Source organism: Ictalurus furcatus, chromosome 29, assembly GCF_023375685.1.
Source record: "Ictalurus furcatus strain D&B chromosome 29, Billie_1.0, whole genome shotgun sequence".
Taxonomy (NCBI): domain Eukaryota; kingdom Metazoa; phylum Chordata; class Actinopteri; order Siluriformes; family Ictaluridae; genus Ictalurus; species Ictalurus furcatus.
The window spans coordinates 3,930,343-3,952,842 of record NC_071283.1 but is presented as its reverse complement, the minus strand read 5'-3'; the positions used below and the strand labels follow the sequence as shown (position 1 = coordinate 3,952,842).

General features: G+C 40.0%; 1 protein-coding gene across 4 annotated transcripts in view; it reads right to left on the bottom strand.

The window, feature by feature from the left end:
• adgrl3.1 (adhesion G protein-coupled receptor L3.1) overlaps positions 1-22,500 on the bottom strand; it is a 198,557-nt gene that overhangs the window by 88,915 nt on the left and 87,142 nt on the right. For all 4 annotated transcript variants that reach the window (XM_053619428.1, XM_053619431.1, XM_053619429.1 and 1 more), the window contains exon 6: positions 21,044-21,850. In XM_053619428.1, coding sequence (XP_053475403.1) covers positions 21,044-21,850 — 807 coding nt within the window. The remainder of the gene's footprint in view (positions 1-21,043; positions 21,851-22,500) is intronic.

The window sequence follows — 22,500 nt, the reverse complement described above, 5'->3', positions numbered from 1 at the left end:
TTCAGTAACTACTATAAATTATTCAGTAACTACTACAAATTATTCAGTAACTACCACAAATTACTCCATAACTACTAAAATTATTCAGTAACTACTAAAATTATTCAGTAACTACTACAAATTATTCAGTAACTACCAAGAATTATTCAGTAATTACTACAAATTATTCAGTAACTACAACAAATTATTCAGTAACTACCACGAATTACTCAGAAAGTACTACAAATTATTCAATAACTTCTACAAATTATTCAGTAACTACTACAAATTATTCAGTAACTACTACAAATTATTCAGTAACTACTAAAATTATTCAGTAACTACTACAAATTCTTCAGTAATTACTACAAATTATGCAATAACTACTACAAATTATTCAGTAACTACTAGAAATTATTCAGTAACTACTACAAATTATTCAGTAATTACTACAAATTATTCAGTAACTACTAAAATTATTCAGTAACTACTACAAATTCTTCAGTAATTACTACAAATTATGCAATAACTACTACAAATTATTCAGTAACTACCACGAATTATTCAGTAATTACTACAAATTATTCAATAACTACTACAAATTATTCAGTAACTACCACAAATTATTCAGTAACTACTACAAATTATTCAGTAATTACTGCGAATTATTCAGTAACGACCACAAATTATTCAGTAACTACAACAAATTATTCAGTAACTACAACAAATTATTCAGTAATTACCACAAATTATTCAGTACCTACTAGAAAGAATTCAGTAACTACCACAAATTATTCAGTAACTACTACAATTTATTCAGTAACTACTAAAATTATTCAGTAATTACCACAAATTATTCAGTAACTACCACATATTATTCAGTAACTACTACAAATTATTCAGTAACTACCACAAATTATTCAATAACTACTACAATTTATTCAGTAACTACCAAGAATTATTCAGTAATTACTACAAATTATTCAATGACTACTACAAATTATTCAGTAACTACCACAAATTATTCAGTAACTACCACGAAATATTCAGTAACTACTACAAATTATTCAATAACTACTACAATTTATTCAGTAACTATCACAAATTATTCAGTAATTACTACGAATTATTCAGTAACGACCACAATTTATTCAGTAACTACCAAGAATTATTCAGTAATTACCACAAATTATTCAGTAACTACTACAAATTATTCAGTAACTACCACGAATTATTCAGTAACTACTACAAATTATTCAGTAACTACCACGAATTATTCAGTACCTACTAGAAAGAATTCAGTAACTACCACAAATTATTCAGTAACTACTACAAATTATTCAGTAACTACCACGAATTATTCAGTACCTACTAGAAAGAATTCAGTAACTACCACAAATTATTCAGTAACTACTACAAATTATTCAGTAACTACCACAAATTATTCAGTAACTACTACCACGAATTATTCAGTAACTACTACCACGAATTATTCAGTAACTACTACCACGAATTATTCAGTAACTACTAGAAATTATTCAGTAACTACCACGAATTATTCAGTACGTACTAGAAAGAATTCATTAACTACCACAAATTATTCAGTAACTATCACGAATTATTCAGTAACTACAGTAATACGAATTATTCAGTAACTACTACAAATTTTTCAGGCAGTACCGCAAATTATTCAGTAAGTACAGTACTACGAATTATTCAGTTACTATTATGAATTATTCAGTAACTACTAGAAAGTATTCAGTAATTACTACAAATTATTCAGTAACTACTAGAAAGTATTCAGTAACTACTATGAATTATTCATTAACTACAGTACTATGAATTATTCAGTAACAACTACAAATTTTTTGTAACTACTACAAATTATTCAATAACTACCGCAAAATAGTCAGTAACTACCACAAATTATTCAGTAACTACCACAAATTATTCAGTAACTACTACAAATTATTCAGTAACTAGTACGAATTATTCAGTAACTACTAGAAAGTATTCAATAACTATTATGAATTATTCAGTAACTACTACAAATTATTCAGTAACTAGTACGAATTATTCAGTAACTACTAGAAAGTATTCAATAACTATTATGAATTATTCAGTAACTACTACAAATTATTCAGTAACTAGTACGAATTATTCAGTAACTACTAGAAAGTATTCAATAACTATTATGAATTATTCAGTAACTTCTACAAATTATGGTACGACAGGTGAAGAGTGAACACTGTCTTTGATCCCTGGTCCTCTTAGAACAAAGTTCTGGAGTTCACTTCAACCACACCGCGGCACGGTGCAGAAGCTTTCTGTGCTCATGCCTGTAACATGATTGGTCCACCTTGCCAATTTACTTCCTGTTGCTACGTTTGTAATGCGGGGGAAGATTTTGTTATAGTTATTGACATCTAAAAGCAGACTTTAATAGGACTTGCGCTCTGGAATTACTTCACGGACGTTGTGCGAGCACTTGCACTGCGAGCACAGTGAAAAATGTACGTCTTGTGCCGACCTGCACAGATAAAAATTCGTCTTATACGTAAACGACTCCTCTTTCGCCGTTACGGAAAAATAATCAGTTACTCAATTTACCACCCTGAAGCTGATTCTTTCCCAGCGTATCCTGAAGTGTTTTATTTCTCTTATAACCAAGCAATTTGCCAACAATACATTTTATCCATTTGTAGTTACATTTAATGTTGTGAAAGGTCCACAAAACAAGTTCCTGTTTTCACTTTTTCATAGCGATATTTCACCAGCCTCTTTTTTTTAATAAGACAAAAAAAATACAGCTTAAAACCACAAAGACTTTCCATAAACGCACTGTGGCTTAGTGGTTAGCACGTTCGCCTCACGCCTCCAGGGTCGGGGGTTCGATTCCCACCGTGGCCCTGTGTGTGCGGAGTTTGCATGTTCTCCCCGTGCTGCGGGGGTTTCCTCCGGGTACTCCGGTTTCCTCCCCCAGTCCAAAGACATGCATGGACATCTAAAGTGTCCGTAGTGTATGAATGAGTGTGTGAATGAGTGAGGGTGTGAGTGTGTGAATGTGTATGTGAGTGTGCCCTGCGATAGACTGTCCAAGGTGTACCCCGCCTGGTGCCCGATGCTCCCTGGGATAGGCTCCAGGTTTCCCCGTGACCCTGAAAAGGATACGCGGTATAGAAGATGGATGGATGGATGGACTTTCCATGAATACTAAATAAATGTCTTGTCCCTGCAGAAGTGGTTACCCTAGAAATGCAGATGAAAGTAATGTCAGGGCTGATATAGAAAATGATCTAACCAATCAGTATTGAGAAGCGCTGTGGTGCGATGGGGTTTTTTTTTTTTGCTAGGGTTATACATAAACTGGCAAAAAAAATTCCCCTAGAGCAACAAACTGAAGGATGCATTAGGACTCCAGATTTACGAATCCTTTTTGTTTTTTTTAAGACTGCACCGTAGTCAGACACAAGAACGGTACGGTAACTAGTTTGCTATCAGCCTGTTTTTCTTATGATTCAGCTCAATAAAAATCAATTAGCAAATTTCTAGTAGTATTTTTCGAATCGATTAAGTGGTCACAAAACAAGTACTTCAATTCGTCAACTGCCCATGGGCATGACTCCTCCAGTCTAATGGAGAAAAGAAGAACATAAATCCAGAGACATTCAAACATCCTTTCTCTCTCTCTCTCTCTCTCTCTCTCTCACTATTATGTGTTTGTTTGGGAAGCGAAAAGGCTCGGTTACCACAGGGACCGGCTGAAAGAGGGATCATGAATAACACTGAGGAGAAGAGACGGGGACTGGGTGAAAGAACAGGACAGAATGTCAGCCAGATTCATGTGCATGTTTGTGTGCTTATCTAATTTACACTTAAAACGTACAATGTCAACAATGAGCTTGTGTCAGATGTGAAGTATTCCCATGCTGTTAGAGAAAGAAAAGGAGGACAAATCAATTATATTTAATGAATACATAAATCCAGTCGGAGAATTTTAACAAATAGATTGGGATCCCGGTTACTTCCCTCAGCCTCAACAGTTCATCTGTTTTCATACACAAGATACACATGAAAAATCATTCTGCTCTCGTGACTCCATGTTGACAGATCAGAAACCGTGCCAAAGTGCATCTTTCTCCTCGGTCTTATTTTTTTTTAAACGTCAAGAAAGAAAATCAAAACAGAATGATGAAGGATTTAAAACCGGCGTGGAGATGCCTAGATATAAACCAAAATTAGTGTATACAATATCAGTGACTGACAAATTTCTCCGTTGAGTTATATAACTCAAATATTGCAATAAAAATCATGACCAAAGGTTTTATCTCCCTTTTATTCTTAACCTAGGTAGAAACTCTATAATCCTAAGGTCATGACATGTCCTATTATTATTATTATTATTATTAAAGTAAGATTTCTGAACTTATTGAATGTTATTAATTCATATTAACATTGACTGAATTATAAAAACCCTCCTGTTAGTCTCACATTCACTCTCCACTAACACAAGTATTTCTACTTCATCACTGAACATCAAACGGGTCATACATAATATCAACTTTTTATATATATATATATATATATATATATATTAACATTAACTGGATATGAAATACACGACTCTACAAATATATTTTTCTGTGCAGTATATACTTTTTTGTGAACTCAACATCATTTAAACATCTTTCATCAGAGTACTGCTAGAAGGGGTTAATGTTTAGGGTCCTAAAATACTGTTTTCCTACTGAATTACCTTTTGATATGTTTTCGCTTTGTCTGTGCCAACCAATGCTGATTAATATACTGTAATAAAACAAACTTTATTTATTGTTTAAAAAATTCACATCTTTTGTAGTCTGCCACCTCGAACCCCGCCCCCTCCCCCACCCGCAAAAAAACAAAAACAATAACCTCCTATTAAACATAACATGATTGCACGTTTGTAATAATTAGTTCAAGCCATGTCTTATGAAGACTGCAAACAGCTAACAGGAGCAGTTTTAGTGCTTTCCTTATCTTCATTAGTATGGAATGCAGAAAAACCGTTCTCGCTTCCTCCCTATTAGAATCCCTATTAGTGTAGGATTGGTTTGATAATAAGGCAGTGCTTCGGTGCAGTGGGTAGCATTACTCTGTCAAGTTTTCCAGCATGGGAAAGTCATCAGCACAGAGGATTTTATGCTTTCTAGGCTTTTTTTTTTTTCTTCTTCTGTGTTTCATTAACTTCAAGACGGAGAAAAGAAGATGAGTGTTTATCGTGATGGTACATATACGTAATCACAGGAACTGAGCTGTTTCATGGACATGCCACAGCATTAAAGCTAACTATAAACCATGAAAAAGCATGCTGTGTCATTTATTAATAAAATGAAACACTGTAATTGCTGTGGTTTAAGTGGAATAACACCTTTCTAACTATTCTGGTATAGAAATATAATACAGTTATCACACCACCCAAGCATAACAACCGTAACATAATCGTATGTTCAACACTGGTCTGTTCTAATCTTTATCCGTTATGTTGCTTAGCAACCGAAGCAAATTGTTTATATCGTTAAAACGATCTGTTTTTAATAAAATCACCGTAAAGCACATCCTCTCATAATTTATTGCTTTAATCTTCAGAGTCGAGTTCATGTGTTAACGTTAATTAGAGTAATGTGTTTTCTGTTAATGAGACCAGTTACTGTGAAACAACTTGTTGAAATGGAGAGAATAAAGTTTTTATTTGCATTTCCTTCAGAATTGTGGAATTCATTATTATTCATTTAAAGAAGAAGGTATAAAAGGCAGAACTCTCGGTATCGGTTATCGGTATCGGTCGATATCACTCTGAATAATGGCTTATCGGTATCGGCTGAGAAATGCAGTATCGGTGCGTCTCTAATATAAACAAATGAATTATTTTAAAACTGCAAGTCTGTTATAAGATTATTCAGGACACTGTTGGGTTTCTGTGTGTAGAGTATCATGAGCAGGGCGATAGGAAAGAGGAGGGGTGTGAGCCCCCTGCTGGGCAAACAATTCACAATAACATTCTCTACAATGAAAACCTGTACACAGATTAAAACAATCCGTACAACTAAAGCTTTTTTGATAGTAAAACACCATATACGACTGCCACAATAAAACTATAACATTTAAACCTAGATGGCTAGGTAAAAAAAAAAAAAAAAAAGAATGAAAGAAATACTGAAAAAATTATTAAAGCCCTGAAGGTCTACTTTCATATGAGCCATTAACCATTACTGTGGAGTGTAACATCACAAATAAATTCAATGCTGAACACGAGCACCGCCCAAACAGGTAGAAATTCCACTTTTTGGCCTCTGGTAAAAAGAGACTTATTAACTCCTAAGATCTGCGTTAATGCTTTATTAAAGCTAGCTACAGTGTACTCCTGAGTGTACGCTCTCTTGGCTTGCTAATGAACCGAAGACACGGATTGACGGCGATCTGGACGGATTTCGCGACTAATGATGACATGATTTCAAGCAAAGCAGACCGTGCGAACTGTGCTCTGTGAAAATATCCAGAGCAGGAACTACAGCATCGTCCTGCAATACAAGTAACCCGATAAAACATCAAACTACGCACGACTTGTTCGATGCTAGCACGCAGCCGCAATCAGCGCTGCAACAAGCGCTAGCTAGGTGAGAAGAAACGTTTACAGGCGAGTGAAAAGAACAGCTCTTACCCAGTATGTCGTCCTCGACGACAAGAGATTCGGATGCGGTGAAGACTAACTAATGTAGCTAGCTAATTTGAAACGCTTTATTCCAGCTACGCTATAATCAGCTAGCTTTCGCTATACACACAAACACAGTAGTGTATGTTTTCATGCCATAGTTTTCCCTGATTGTTTAATACTACAGAAAATAAGTTACTCGGTTCAGTATCAGTACCGGTATCATGCTAAAAACTAGCTTTGTAACAGTAATGATTTGTGCGGTATTGTGTTTGATTGTATTTATCGCTAGCTTATACTGTAAATATGATATAGATCGGCGTAGAAGTAACTTTAGAGAAAGAAATTGGGGTGAATATTAAAGAAGCAGCAAATTCGAAGTTTTTATTTATTAAATTATTTTTGTTTTATTTATTTATTTATTTATTTATTTGATAGTTGAATGCGGTAAAATTGGAGCGGATCGCGCAGATTGTGAAACGTCGTAGCCCTGCGGCGTGAAGTTTCTCCAAACCGCCACTTCAGTGTGATGGAGGGGGCAGAAGTATATTAAATGAAAAGCCTCTTTAACAGCCGTAAGGAATAGACAGCTCTCCTTCATTAGGCCGTATTCATGTCCGGCGCAGCAGCTTATTATGATCTATGTTTCCCATCTCATCTCGTCTTGTTGCTTTTTCTGTCTCTCTCTCTCTCTCTCTCTCTCTCTCGGTCTCTCGCCCCCGCCCCTACCACCCGTCTTCTCTTGAGCAGCACTAAATGCGCTGGTGATTTTAAAGGGCCGCTGTGCCAAATGAAAGCGTTTCCTGTTTCTATTTCTGAAGTTGACTGTGTAAAGAGCTACTGAAGCACAACTCGGATCGTTCTACGGTGACTAATCTCGCGTTTCCCCTCGTCTCCAATCCCTTCCTCCACCCCTGCTCTCACTTGCTCGGCGCAGCCATTAAACGACAGGCCAGGCTTTCATCTCGGAGCCAATCTCTCCATCTCTTTTTGCTCTCTGCTCTGCTCCACTCCTGCGTGTCCCCAGATTGTCATCTTCATTTTACAACCCACTCAGACACAATGGCGGTGGAGATAGAGAGCAGTATGTGTGTTTAAATGTGTGTGTGTGTGTGTGCGTGTGTGTGGGTGTGTTTTGACAGGAAAGGCCACCTTGATTGGCGCCCCCTCTATTAAAGGACTTTTTTTCCTCGATATTTAGAGCAACATGACTGATAAGTCACGGGGTCAAGTGTCATTATATCCCTGTCAATAAATTTAAGGGCAGAGTAACCAATATTCAAAATTTTGTTAAAACGTTTCTATACAGTGAGAAAATAAGGCGTAAAACACGCGCGGGTATTAATACCACCCTAATGCTGATTATTTTCAACAATTAGATTCTTTTTATCCATTAAACAATGCCACGGCATGCGTTTTATCCATTTACAGTAACGTTTAACGTTGTGGAATTTTCGAAAAAAAAAAAACGTTCGCTTGCAGCTTTAAACATCATTTTCCTCGCCAGCGTCTGTTTCGTTCTCTCTCTCAAAGCTAACAAGATAAACAATGCAGCTCGGCATGTTACAGAGAAACGAGAAAGAAAATTAAGGCCCTGTTTACACTAGTATCGTCTACACTAGTCCGGAGACTTTTGAAAACGAAGGCGTGGCTTCGCCCACATTCGCCTCCTGATTGGTTCTTCTGGATCGTCGCATATCCTTCCCTGATTCGTCAAGCCACTACCATATGACCCAATCGGTACGCTGCCTTGATCGTATACACAACAACACGGAGACTGAACCGCAAGCTTTGCTGGCTTTGTTGTCATTCTTAGCATCCAGTGTGCAGTTCAATACTGTATTTTATAACGCTGCAGCTGCTACATGCACAAGAGGCGAGCTATGATTAGAGCAATCGCTTGTATACGCATGTATATGAATGGTCATGTGACGTGTTTTTCGGTCGTGTAGTGTGGACGGAGATCGGTTCAGAAACGCCGGCGTGGACGAGGGTCGTTTTCGTTTTAAAACAAAAACGCACTCGCGTAAACAGCGCCTTAAAGCTGCAGCTTTACCTCTGTTACAAAAGCACTGATACTGGAGACTCCTTCCAAGCATATTAAATAAATGAACTCCTCACAGAAAACTGCACCATATCAACAATTCTAGACTTATAGAAAAAAATCTGTTTCTGTGGAGCATCAGCCATCCAAGTCCCTGTGTAAGTTGTTACTATAGAAACGGTGACCTATTAGAATGAGGGCATTAGCATAAAAGGAAAGTGTCACAAACTGACAGTAAATTAGTCGCCTTTCGCAGGCAAACCAAAATAAAGTCTAGACTGTCGTCTAGATTCATAAACGATCAAAATAAGACCTCATTCAGTTTCAGATTTCAGACATTTCCCTGGGTTCTACTCTTCAGTAAAACTACACAATATACTGTAGAATTTATTTTTAAAATACATTATGTGTGGACACACCGTCTCCAAATAAATACCTTTTCTTTATTCTTTTTCTCCTTGCTTTAGAACAACCGTGACATAAAGACATAAAAATATAAAATAGCCCATACGGAGCAAGAGAACGAAAAAAAAACACACATGGAAATGTGGTAATATCCGAAAAAAGAATGTTCAAATAAAACCTATTTTCTGTTTTTCTTCAAAGTAGCCTTGCTGACAGATTTACAGACTCTTGTCATTTTCTCAGCCTCCATGCGGTAGCCACATGGGAAGCTTTTCCACCCATCTTAAAGATGTTCCCGCATATGCTGAGCACTTGTTGGCCGCGTTCCTTTGTTCCGACTAAAAACGGCCGTCTCAGAAACAGCTTCGTGTAAATGCGTCGACTCGATCATTTGGAAACCCTGTGTTGGTTTTGAGAAAAAAACATTTTGGGGCATAAAAATGGAAGCATGATGGCTTCAAAAGATTATTTTAAAAAATGGTACATATTACCATTATTATTATTATTATTTACTACTATTACTCTTATTTTTCTATTCCTATTATATATATATATATATATATATATATATATATATATATATATATATATATATATATATATATTATACATGTTCCTCAATTCTATTCCTATTTAATGTGTATTCCTTGTTATCGGTTTTTTGTGTAATTGAGCTGCTGTAACAAGGGAATTTCCCCAGTGTGGGATTAATAAAGTTTTTATTTTTTCCATCCATCAATCCATCCATCCATCCATCCATCCATCTTCAACCGCTTACTCCTTTTCAGGGTCGCGGGGAAACCTGGAGCCTATCCCAGGAGGCATCATAAACAGCATGTAATTGTAATGTAAATGTAAAGAAAATCTGGAAGGAGTCTCCAGTGTTAGAGCTTAGACCGGTCAGAGAGATAAAGGGTTTTCTCTGTAACATAACAAGCTGCGCATTTTTACCGTACGAACTCGTCAACAAGGAGAACTGTACTCTAGGATACTGTAGGGAACTGTACCGAAGCTGGACAGCTTAAAATTGAAAAAAGCATCGATCTTCGTGCTCTTAGCTGACAGGAGTGGGAGTCGATGTGGTCTCCTGCTGTTGTAGGACATCTACATGACGGTTTGATGTGCTGTGCATTTCTGGGATGCTTTTCTGCTCAGCACGGTTGTAATGAGTGGCTATGTGAGTTACCGTAACCTTCCTGTCAGCTTAAAGCAGTCATTCTGGTTGTTTTTTTGCTTTTCGCACCATTCTGCATTCTGTGTAAACCCTAGGGACCGTTGTGTGTGAGAAATTTCTGGAGCTCAGCCGTTCCTGAAATACTCCATGCTCATAAAGATCACATTTTCTCCCCCATTCTGATGTTTGATGTAAACATTAACTCAAGCACTTGAGCTGTTTCGCGTGACGTTATGCATTGTGCTGCTGCCACGTGAATGTCTGTTTGGATAATTGCATGAAAGTGCAGGTCTATTAAAGTGGCCGGCGAGTGTATGTGTTTTATATCGCGAATGAACAGGCGAAATCACCAGAAAATATTTCGTAAAGAAGCTCTGCCGAGACTCGTTTGATCTCCGGACGGCTTCTGAAGAACCCAGTGCATGGCATCTGAGCGGATCCAAAACATGTCCGAAAGAGTTTGGACGCATTTATATGGGCAAAAAAAAAAAAAAAAAAGAACAGTGTTTTGTTGGAGCATATTTATTCAGGTAAATTTATTCACCATACATTTCACAGCATTCGTTTCCGCTAATGCTACCGCTAGCGCTAGCAACCCGTTGGTCTCCTGCCTCACAGAAAGTCAGTGCTGGCCTGCACATGCTGCTGATCTTTTTTCTTTTCCGTATTTTGAAACCAAGTCATCTAATGTCATTTGTTTTCTTCTACTTGTGAATTTTTGTCTGACTAGCGGTGCTAGGTAGCTAGGTCGAAAATGTTCGGGAGAAATCTAGACAGCCACCTGCGCTGTAGAGGATCTCCAACGTATCACATTGCTTGCGTTAGGCTTCCGAATGGTGCAGAAGAAAAGCGTTCGCATTGTCTTTGAGAGACAGCGATGCTATCAGAGGCGTTAGCTGTTAGCTGGACTGTTAATAATCCGGGGCTGAGCCCAGACTCTTCTCCATCAAAAAACTTTTTAAAACATACTTCTAAATAGACTACATCTATGCATTTTTTCCCCTAATTGATTAAAAAAAAAAGGTTGGATTTATCATTAAACTTGACTCGGGTGTTTTAAGTGTTTGTAGAAGACAACTCCAGGCTAACTCGAGACTAGGCTAGTTTAGTGCTGCTAGCCAAGGGGAGGCACAACTAAGCTATCATTGTATGGGTTTAGCTGCTACAGTGCCATGCAAAGTACATTAATGATAATGAGTCTTTATTAATCACATGTACATTACAGCACAGTGAAATTTTTTTCTTCGTATATCCCAGCTTGTTAGGAGGTTGGGGTCAGAGCGCAGGGACAGACATGATACAGCGCCCCCTGGAGCAGAGAGGGTTAAGGGCCTTGCTCAAGGGCTCAACAGGGGCAGCCTGGTAGTGCAGGGGCTTGAACCCCCGACCTTCTGATCAGTAACCCAGAGCCTTAACCTTGAAGCCACTACTGCACATAGCCTTCCTTATGCTCTGCTCATATCATCTTCACGTAACTTGGAACTCAGACGGACATTTACACACCTTAGTGTGTTAGTGTTTCAGTTTCAGAGCCTTCACTGGTTAAAAAGAAAAAAGGGCGTATCCATTTTCCCCTCATACTCACCGTGTGAGCTAGCGTTTGGCAGAATTGAGAGCTGCCACCCAATAAGACACGAGTATTTCCATGCATTTTCTTGTAAGCCCTGTCTAGCACTCAGTTCTCTGAAGATACAAAATCACAGCACCGCCGTCTTCTTAAACGGACGCTCAGTTACGTAGTGACAAACAGCTCAGAGTGGAGAATTATTCAGGGCTAAAGAAAAAAAAACAGGTTACGACCCTGGATGCCATTCGTAGCGAGGATCTCAGAGATCAGCAAATTGATCTTATCCATGCTCTCTAGGTAGGAGAGATGGCATACTCTCAGCAACACTCTCAGCCAATCACGCGCATCTTTGAGCTGATGTATGCGGAATAGAGCAGACAGCCGTAGCTCTTTCGTGCGAGTGCTTGGTTGTAGTGATGAGTCGTTCATGAACCACTCGTTCATTTTGAACGAATCTCGTATATGAATCGGGAATAACGAGTCGACTCGGCGAGTGATTCTGATGACGTCCTTTCGTCCAGTTGTAACGTGAAAACAGAAATGATCCGTTCAACCGATCAGTTCCCGAGTCCCTAGAGTTTTTGGTTCAGTTGTCACGTGACTTGACAGCTGCTAGATATATTCCGTATCGTATACAGAAATGAATTCATAATTCCCAACCTTCCTTACTAACAAGCGGGGGCGTTATTATTGTTATTATTACTCGTACAGTTACACAACATGTTTCTGGCCTCACAATTTCTTACAATTGATACATTTGTGAACTTTTGCCATGATGGTTCTTTCCCATAACATGGAATCTGGCAATAGAGTTAGTTAATGCTTCAAACTTTTCAAAGCCTCAGAATACGCGGCTGTCACGTGACAATAGAGCGAATGAATCATTTCTGCTTCTCTCATTGTTTCCATATTGGGAATATGATCAAAGTTTGCGTACGTGGAGTGCTGGTAGAAATTGCCAGGTGAGAAAATGGGGGAAAAAATACATTTGATTCAAATATGAGTTTTGAGTCTTTTTAAATTTCCCATTTTCGCCCTAATTTGCCAATTCCCACTCACCAGCAAGCTCTCAAGGGAGGTTTCTCAAACCTTTTTAAACTCCATCCAGATATACCTTCTAGCATTCTACCGATGTATATACGATTTACAGAAAGAAATAAAGAAATAAATCATTGATTTCGCGAGCACAGTGGAAGACGGCATGCATTATTTTGCCACAGATCATTTTAAAACGAGTCTTAAGTGTAAGAGCTGCACTAAATGGACGCGTTTTATACAAGCGCGTATGCGTGCTGGAAATTCGTCCGCTCGTCGTTACATTACTGATTGATCTGTATGGGCGGCTCGCTGCTGACAGCGCCAGGTGCATTCTTGTTCGTGCGGATCGGTTTAAATAAAGTTTTCTCTGTGTACCGAGCTGTAATTGGCTGTAGCAGGCATTCTAACAGAGTGTAAGACATCATCTCATTTAATAAAGAGCAGGAGAGAACGCCACTCTCGTCGAAAAGAGCATGCAGGTTATTCCACTTAACCCACCCTATGTGCCTATCTCAGCATATTACATTACTATCAGGCATACAGAAAGCCTTTAAAAGTGTGTGTGTGTGTGTGTTTAAAGCAAAAGAGATTAAGTAGCTATCACGTATTTTAAGTTAGACTTATGTCAGAGTACTTTTAAATGAAGGTGTGTGTGTGTGTGTGTGAAGGAGCGTGTCTTGCTTAGGAGGACAGAACAAATCTAATTCCAATCACTCTTTGAAGTGAAGCTTTTTTTAATGCATGAGTGAGAGAGAGAAAGTAGACCAGAGACAGAACCGCAGCGAAAGCGTTGAAAGAAAGAACGAGAGAGCGAGAGCTTGGCAGGGTAAATTTAATCCCTCCATCCTCCCGGTTTGTTACTGCTTTAGGTCTGATTGTTTTCTTCTTTTCTGTTTTTTGGCATCCTGAGAAACGCATGATTCCTCACAGCACTGCGCAGAGAATACACCGTCACTTAGGGATGAGCTGTTGTGTTATTCTATACGGATGGGCGTGGTCTATTCCTGGATGACTCCGCCCCCAGGTACACTGGGCATGAGGGCTCACTGAATGATTTGATGAGAATGATAATGATGGTAATGATACGATCTGATGAGTTCTGATGCTCACGTGCCCATTGTAGGTGCTTTCGGTGGTGGACAGGTCCTCCCTGTCCTGACCCTGTCGCTGGTTCACCGGTTGTCCTTCCTTGGACCACTTTTGGTAGGAACTAACCACTGCATACCAGGAACACCCCACAAGACCTGCCATTTTGGAGATGTCCTGACCTAGTTGTCCAGCCATCACAATTGAACCCTTGTCAAAGTGGCTCAGATCCATACACTTGCCCATTCTTCCTGCTTCCATCACATCAACTTCAAGAACTGACTGTTCACTTGCTGCCTAATAAATATCTCCCACCCCTTCACAGACGCCATTGTAACAAGAGGATCAATGCTATTCACGTCACCTGTCAGTGGTTTTAATGTTATGGCTGATCATAACATAAAGTTACACTGGCAAAACATGGCAGGCCCATCTTCCTAGTAGATGTTCACGGATAGCAGCCTCAAATGATTTTGCTTAGTGTAGTGTTTATTTATCAGACCTGGTCAAAACCCAGCTGAACAAGCCATTTTTAAGGAGACGCCTCCAAATCAAAGTGTTGATGAAACCTTCAGGATCGGGAGGTTTTCGCTGTTGTCGCAATCAACGACTTTATTGTTGTGTCGAGGTCATAATCAGCAACTTTGCCGCTTGTCACACACATGATTAAGAATGCGAAAGAAAATTCCCTTCTGCGCGCACGAGAAATGAAACAAACACTCACTCAAAATCGATGATTGTTATTCAGCAATCATGGCTCAATTTGGGGCGGCCTGCGAAGGCACCACCACTACCGCCAGCACCCCCAAAACAATAACTAAATAAGATAATGATATCCCTTGTACAACTGCCATCGCTGTTCTACTTCTTCCATTTCGGTTTCCTTCAGCCGTGACGTATTCCTGTTTATTCCTTTTCTTGCTGAGTCCCAACAGCAAAGGCTGCCTAGAAAAGGCTCGTGTTGCATCACGCTCGACCTCTTCGCTATTTCTGCCTTGACGACGAGTTGAGAAAACGGATTCCTGGTGCAAATTATAGTATACGTCATCCTTGATATTGGTGAGTCTGCAAAAGCCATCAAAGGAGCTTGCATCGATGCAGATCTTATATAAAGTCAATCCGATTCGATTTTATTTTATATAGTGCTTTTAACGAGAGACGCTACCACGAAGCAGCTTTACAGATATCCAGATATAGATAGAGAGTTCGATTTATCCCTGACGAGCAAGCCAGACACGACGGTGGCATGGAAAAACTTCCTGAGACGACACGAGGAAGAAACCTTGAGAGGAACCAGGAGAGACAACGGATAGTGAGAATATAAATCATTAATATATATATATATATATAACTTCATTATCAAGCACTCACAGAGTCTTGCCCTTACTGCGGCATAATGCCAGTTTCAGTGTGCGAATCTCACAGACTGCTCTATATAACTACTGCTAATTATTCATTATCCTACTTCTGACGTAGTTTGATCACAGCAGGGAGTAAAGCGAACTGCAAACACAGCCGTAGAGCCCTCTAGAAACAGAAAGAAAAAGGAAAGCTATCCTTTGTCAGATATGGGCAGAAGGCTTGGCTGCTCAGTCCCCTGGAACAGGGAAGAGTGAGCACTCTAGAGTACGACGCTGGAGCGAAGAGGAATTGGCAGCAGGCATGAGACAAATGTAAGAGCTGTTAACAGGAAAGCAACGGTGCAATGAAGAGCAGTTTAGTACAGCTGCCTTGCGTAAAGAAACCGACTCGGATGTTTTCTCAGTGGCCGCTTGTCATTCTCTAAATGGAGAATGTGGATAGTGTAATGCAGGAGTACGGCTCAGTCGCAGCAGTGGATATGCCCAAGACTGCCTTTTAAGGCTGCCCGGGTCTTCTGACTGGGTCTCTTACTCGACTCGACTGAGCTGAGGCCATGCTTGACTTCTTTCTTTGTATAGTCATGCACCCAAGTGACTGGGTTACGCTTCATTAAAAAGCTCCTATGCGTGTTCAAACGTGTATTGAAGCTGCAATGACAGGCGTAATGACTGCAAAGGCAAAAGCACTAATGTATTAATGTCTCTCGTACAGACACAGATGGTCTTAGATGACTGGGATCGTTAATGCGGATCAGAAGGCAAGTTGGCTGACTCAAACAAGCCTAGTAAAGACATTCTGCACAACCTCCGTTAGTACCTGGAGAGGTATGGGACTGGAGAGGTATGGGAGGCACTAGATCATCACCTTCTTTTGTCTAAACCACTAACTGGTCATTTTGAGGAAGCGAGTTTCCTTTACATGCTCTTGTCTTGCATCATTCGAGTTGAAATTCTTGGGCCACTCGAGCAGAATTGGGTTTGCACAGTTACATGCTTTGCTCAAATGCACAGCCTGACTATGCAGCCCAACGCTACGAGTGCACCCAAAGGAAAAAAAATCTCCAGCTCAGGCCGCAGGAACCCGACTAGGACTCACCGAACAGTGTGTGGCAGTGGCCAGCGCAAATTTGTTCATCTTAGTGACTCGCTTAAAATGGCGAAAAATATTTATCCAATACACTATAGCTGCATAGTTGGGTTTCAGAAACCTGCCTGAACGTGCCAAGGCATCATGGATCTCACCATCATGCTCACCTTTGCCAGATTCTACAGTCTGAGCGTTGCATCATTGCAACCCATGTACTCTGTGGCGAGTTTGAGTGACACTCTCACACTGAACAGAAAGCATTATCAGAATGTTGAGAGATTCTTATCCACTTATGGTCTCATTAGAGACCAGTATCAGCATTTCCAGCGATTCTTATCAGCAATACGGAGCAATATCAACATTATGATTCTCAATCTCAAAAAAAAAAAAACCCCAAAAAAACGTACGCTAGTGCGCAAGGGAGCTGAGGTGTGCTATCAGGATGCTTCAAGACAACTTTGATATATGGCCTTTAGTAGTTCTGAAGGAGAGAGCTCTGGTGGTCTGGAGGTGAAAGAAAAACAGAAGGCAAGGTTATACAGTTCATGTAACTATAGATCTACGATTGAGTAGAGGACTGCCAAGCCATGGGTCACTCATGGACAAGAATGGCCAGAGTGATTTAGAGGGTGCCTTTTATAGGCTGCATACCTGGGGTCATCGTCACAAGGTGAGGACTTAGCGATCTGTCGTTGCAAAGGGAATTGAACAAAGGCCACAAAAGGGAAAACTCTAAAATAACTGAAATTGAAGCTGAAATAACTCTAACCCTATCCCTAGGATCATTATCAGAATTGCCAAATTGGTGACGTTGGCTTCCTGTCATGATTTAAAACCTTCTGAGCAGACTACAGAGCTCAAACTATGGACAAGTTGAGGAACCAGTCGAGATCTATCAGCAGAAGATTCCTTGTTTCTTAACAAATCGGATTAAAACTTGCGGGACAAAATCTGGCAACCCTGGTAGAAACACACCCTTTTTAAGGTGTAAAGCGTTTGGGTGTTTAACGATGCAGAGCGGGCGGCGGGGTTTGCCTCGCACCTCCGGGGTTGGGGGTTTGATTCCCGCCTCCACCCTGTGCCTCCGCCCGGTGTGCGCGGTGTTTGCACGTTCCCCCCGTGCTTCAGGGGTTTCCTCCGCCAGTCCGAAGACATGCGTTGTAGGACTAGCGTTTCGAAATTGTCCATAATGTGTTGAAGTGTGTGATTGTGTCCTGCGATGGGTTGTGCCACCTCGTCCATGGTACCCCCCTCCCTTGTGCCCTGAGTCCCCTGGGATAGGCTCCAGGCTCCCCATGACCCTGTGTCCTGTAGGATCAACGCTATAGAAAATGGATGGACACACTGTGACCAAGGTAGGTACATCTTTTTGCGAAATATTTTTAAACTCTAATTACCTTCATCATTAATACATAAGACTAAAATTTAAATCATTTAATGGGTCCGGAGCCTTGAGCAAACCCAAAGTTCGCATAAATCCTTCCTCTTTGCGCCCGATGGATCTGCTCTGGCACGATGTGCTGAAGTCAAAATGGTGCAATAACAGTTGTTGTTATGGCACTTTGGCACCACAAGGACGCTGTTCACACTGTGCTATTTTAATGTAAGTACTTTTTGGATTGCACGGCCCTTCTGCAATACAATGTTAAGGCATAAACAGCAGCCTCTGCACCACAATAGACCCAGATTATAAATGTGACAGCACGGACATGGTCGAACGCAGACTGTGAATAGGAGGAGGGGTCGCCGTGAATGAGTGGGTAGGACAAGAGTGCTTACACCTGTGTAGTAATTAACCATGACATAGTTCTCCATAGTGTGTGTGTTTCTGAACAAGAACCACGAGACAGCGCTGACGCCGAGAGAGAGCCTACCCCGAACAAACAGATGACAACAGTATTGTTTGTTTTGTGCTTTTTATTGCATCCTCATTCTCCTCGCTACCTAGCAGGAAGTCAGAAGACGTTTCTACCAGTATACCGCTGACCACTAATTTCAGGTAGCCTATTATACGGTAGCTCTGTAAGTGTTTATCACGTTCCTGCCATCTTGAAAAACTCCATACTTTGTGTGTATGTGTGTTTGTGTGAGAGGAAAAAAAAAAGAATAAAAGCACACAGGACGGCATGTAGCATTGCTGATCTTCAAAGCGCTATTGTGTTTGTGCTCCTGAACTAGCACAGGTGAGCTACAGAGCTTTTTTTTTTTTTTTTTTAAATATATAATATTAATGAAACACCGCTAATTAAAATCTGAACCGCACAAAGCAGGTGTGATTATATCAGCATTCTCTTTGATATGACTATTAGATAATCTTCTGATCTTCATTAGCTCAGTGAGCTAACACTCCCACTCTAATCACACCCACACACACACATAACACGTGCACTGGAGCTTTGATATGCAGGACGCTAATAAGCAAGTATGGTCATTAAATTGGGGCTGTGGACACACACACACACACACACACACACACGCACGCAAAAGCCTTTGGAGTTTCAAACCAAGGTGAATTAAAAATTCCAACTTCAAAATCTTAAAAGAAAAGAACAATAACTAAACATCTTTATATTGCAGAGCAGTCACAGGTCATGCTAAGCACCCGCTACCCTTACATGACTATACAAACCACTGTATTTATTTATTTTTACTAATTGTATTTCATGTCATTACTCTTCAATCAAAATCTCATCAATAGATTCTTTGTAATATGTTGTTGTTGTTGTTGTTTTTTAAATGAACGGTTTGATTTTGATAATTGCTTACTAGAAAATATTTGTAATAAGCTGGGAAAATAAGTGAAATCCATACTGCAGATGGAGTGTGGAGACAAGTCACATGATTTGTCACATGAGACTTGACTTTCATGACTTTGGACTCGACTTAAAGTCAAAATAAAATGACTTGACTCTGATTGTACTCCTTGGCCTTATGACTCAAAAAGACTCCCCGGTTGGAGTGGCCATTGGCGTGTCTTTCTACTTCCGCCTGTTAGGGCCGTTTCAAGTCACCTGGACAAATTCATGAATAAATATAGAATGGTTAAATACAGTACATTCGCACTTCTCAAGTCTCGTATCATATCATATCATACGTGGTATTTCTCTTCAGACCTAGTGGTGCTGTTGCGCTTGTTTCCACAGAAAGCCGTTCGTTTACGATTAATCCGATGTGGATGCCGAAAACCTTACGAGGACCTCGTTTAATTGTTGAAAGACAGGGGGTTTTAGACCTCCTAACATGTTTATACCAGCCACCCCAATGTGTATTCTCATTATAAACTTTACAAATCAGTTATATGTACACGACTATTACAAAAGGTGCAAACGTTCACCGATGCTCAAGAAGGCAACACGATACATTAAGAGCCAGGGGGGTGTAAACTTTTGAACAGGATGATCAGTGTAAATTGCTATTATTTTGTTTAAAGATCTTTTTTTTCTTCTTCTTATTTTAGTAAATAAGATCATGTCTTATTTACATGTCTTACATGTCTTTATATAAGATAAAATAAGATAAGAGTAAATAAGATCATGTCTTATTTACATGTCTTACATGTCTTTACATGTCTCCCAGAAGACAAAATACTAACAATTTACACCGATCGTCCTGTTCAAAAGTTTACACCCCCATGGCTCTTAATGTATTATGTTATTAAGAATCAAGGGTATGTAAACTTTTGATCATAGATTATAAATTCATGTTGTTCATGATGTTTACATAAAGTCCACAAGACAAGATTATAGCTGAATTTATAAAAAAAATTACCCAGTTCAAAAGTTTACATACCCTTGATTCTTAATAACATCATACATTAAGAGCCAGGGGGGTGTAAACTTTTGAGCAAGGTGATCTGGGTAAATTGTTAGTATTTTGTCTTCTGGGAGACATGTAACTCTCTTATTTACTAAAATAAGAAGGAGAAAAAAAAAGATCTTTAAACAAAATAATAACAATTTACACCGATCATCCTGTTCAAAAGTTTACACCCCCCTGGCTCTTAATGTATCATGTTATTAAGAATCAAGGGTATGTAAACCTTTGAACGGGGTACTTTTTATAAATTCAATTATAATCTTGTCTTGTGGACTACATGTAAACATTCTGTTATGTGAAATAGCTTATTCGGGACAGAATTAAATGAATAACAACGTGGGATTTTTATGATCCCTGTTATTTTGTTAACAGTATTAAGATTTTGCAGATTCTACAAGGGGTATGCAAACTTATGGGCACAACTGTACCGTATGTTTTGACACTTACCGTGAAATAGTCCTTACGTTCAGTTTTTACTGAATACTATTGTTCACATAGAAACAGTACCGTTATATTACAGATTATCTTTGCTAATATGAAACACGTATTACTTCTAGTTCTATTTTCTCCATCTCTGATCTCTGTCCTGTGAAGGTTTTTTTTTTTAATTAAAGTTTGTATTTCCATAAACATGGCTAATAATTGTGAGACTTTTGGTATTTTACAATAAACTACATTTACACCTGTATTGCAGTATGGCCTGGGTCAGTCGCCATCTTGTTGCCGTCCAGTGCTAAGCAATAAACAGAACATGCGAGTGAAATGAATGAAAAATCGGTTTAAAGCGGCGCTTACCGAAATTTAGCCGGTTGTCGCTGTTGCCAAAATCCAGCGAGTATCGAACGACATGGTAATTGTTCCATACGTAGAGTAGATTGTCTCTTGGGTTGTAGTCCACTGCTGCGATGTACTGGTATGAATTCGGAAACGGGATGTTGATGTTCGTCCCGCGAGTCTTCTCCGTGCTGTACATGTAGTCGATTTTATTCCCCGACGCTTCATTGTCATCGTCTTCGTAAACACTCTTAACCACGTACAAGACTCCACAGATCATGAAGGCGTTGGAGGCGGAACGCTTGTCGTACGTTGTATCCCATGACCCTTCGATTCGTAGTGTGTACGGATTGAGCTGGCTTACGACGATTTTCCCGTTGTTCTGTTCTGTGGCGTAGATCACCCACAGGCCGTTCTCGTCCGTAGCCAGGTCGATGTCGGACTTCCCTCCCCAGCGATACGGAGACGTATCGTGATAATTCGCGTTGGCGATAATAGCCTCGCCGCTTTTGATTCGAGTGCGCAAGTCGAACTTGACGATGTTGCGCGTGCGCTCCTTGTTAAAGAACAACGCACCGTCGTACACAACGAAGCCAGTGCCGTCGACACGATGCGGGAGTTTGTACGTAGTGGTGGGACGTCCTGCGATGAAATCCTCTTTGGACGAATACTCGGTGAGAGTGTCAGTGCGATACGGCGTCCACGGCATGTAGTAAATCTTATTGGACGACTGCAGCGGGTCTTTGCACCACGAGCCCGATTGGTGGTCCGACTCAAAAAGGTGTTCGCTCTGGTACACGCCTTTCAGGACGCCGGGACACAGGAAGACTGGGACAGATAGAGAATAATGTCATGAATAATGGGTAATGAAAATGGTAGACACATTTCTCCAACTAGTGTTCAGTTACCAGACTAATAAACATCATAAAGTGAATGGAGAACTTGTTCGGAACGTGTTCGCTCTGAATAGCTTGGTCACTGTTGGTACCACAGTACCGTCATGCCAGGGGTCATCGGTCGGCGGACCGCAGTCCGGATACAGACCCAGTCTCAAAATAGTGTAGTAAAACCAATATACACACAGAAAATAAATGCCTGTACTTCAGTAACTCCAGTTTTCTAAAAACTAACCATCAAACCAACTGTAGCAGATTCTCTACCGCGGCTTGTTGTGGCCAATCACGTGTTTATGTAAAAAATGCACCCGAAGGCAGTTCACTGAGAATTCATCCTCGTCTATTAGGCAGTCCCTCTAGGATCGTGCGATATTGCGATCGCAGGAATGAACGCAAAATCGAGGATATTCAGATTGCAATTTGTCAAAACGACGCAGATTTTCCGCACGTTCGGGCCAAGACACGTCGTGTGACGTCATCACGACGTGCATTCAGCCAAAGCTCCCTTCGACCCACGTGCGTCAAACACGAGTACGGCTAAACGGTCCGATTTACCAACAAACATCACTGCGAAAGGCAATT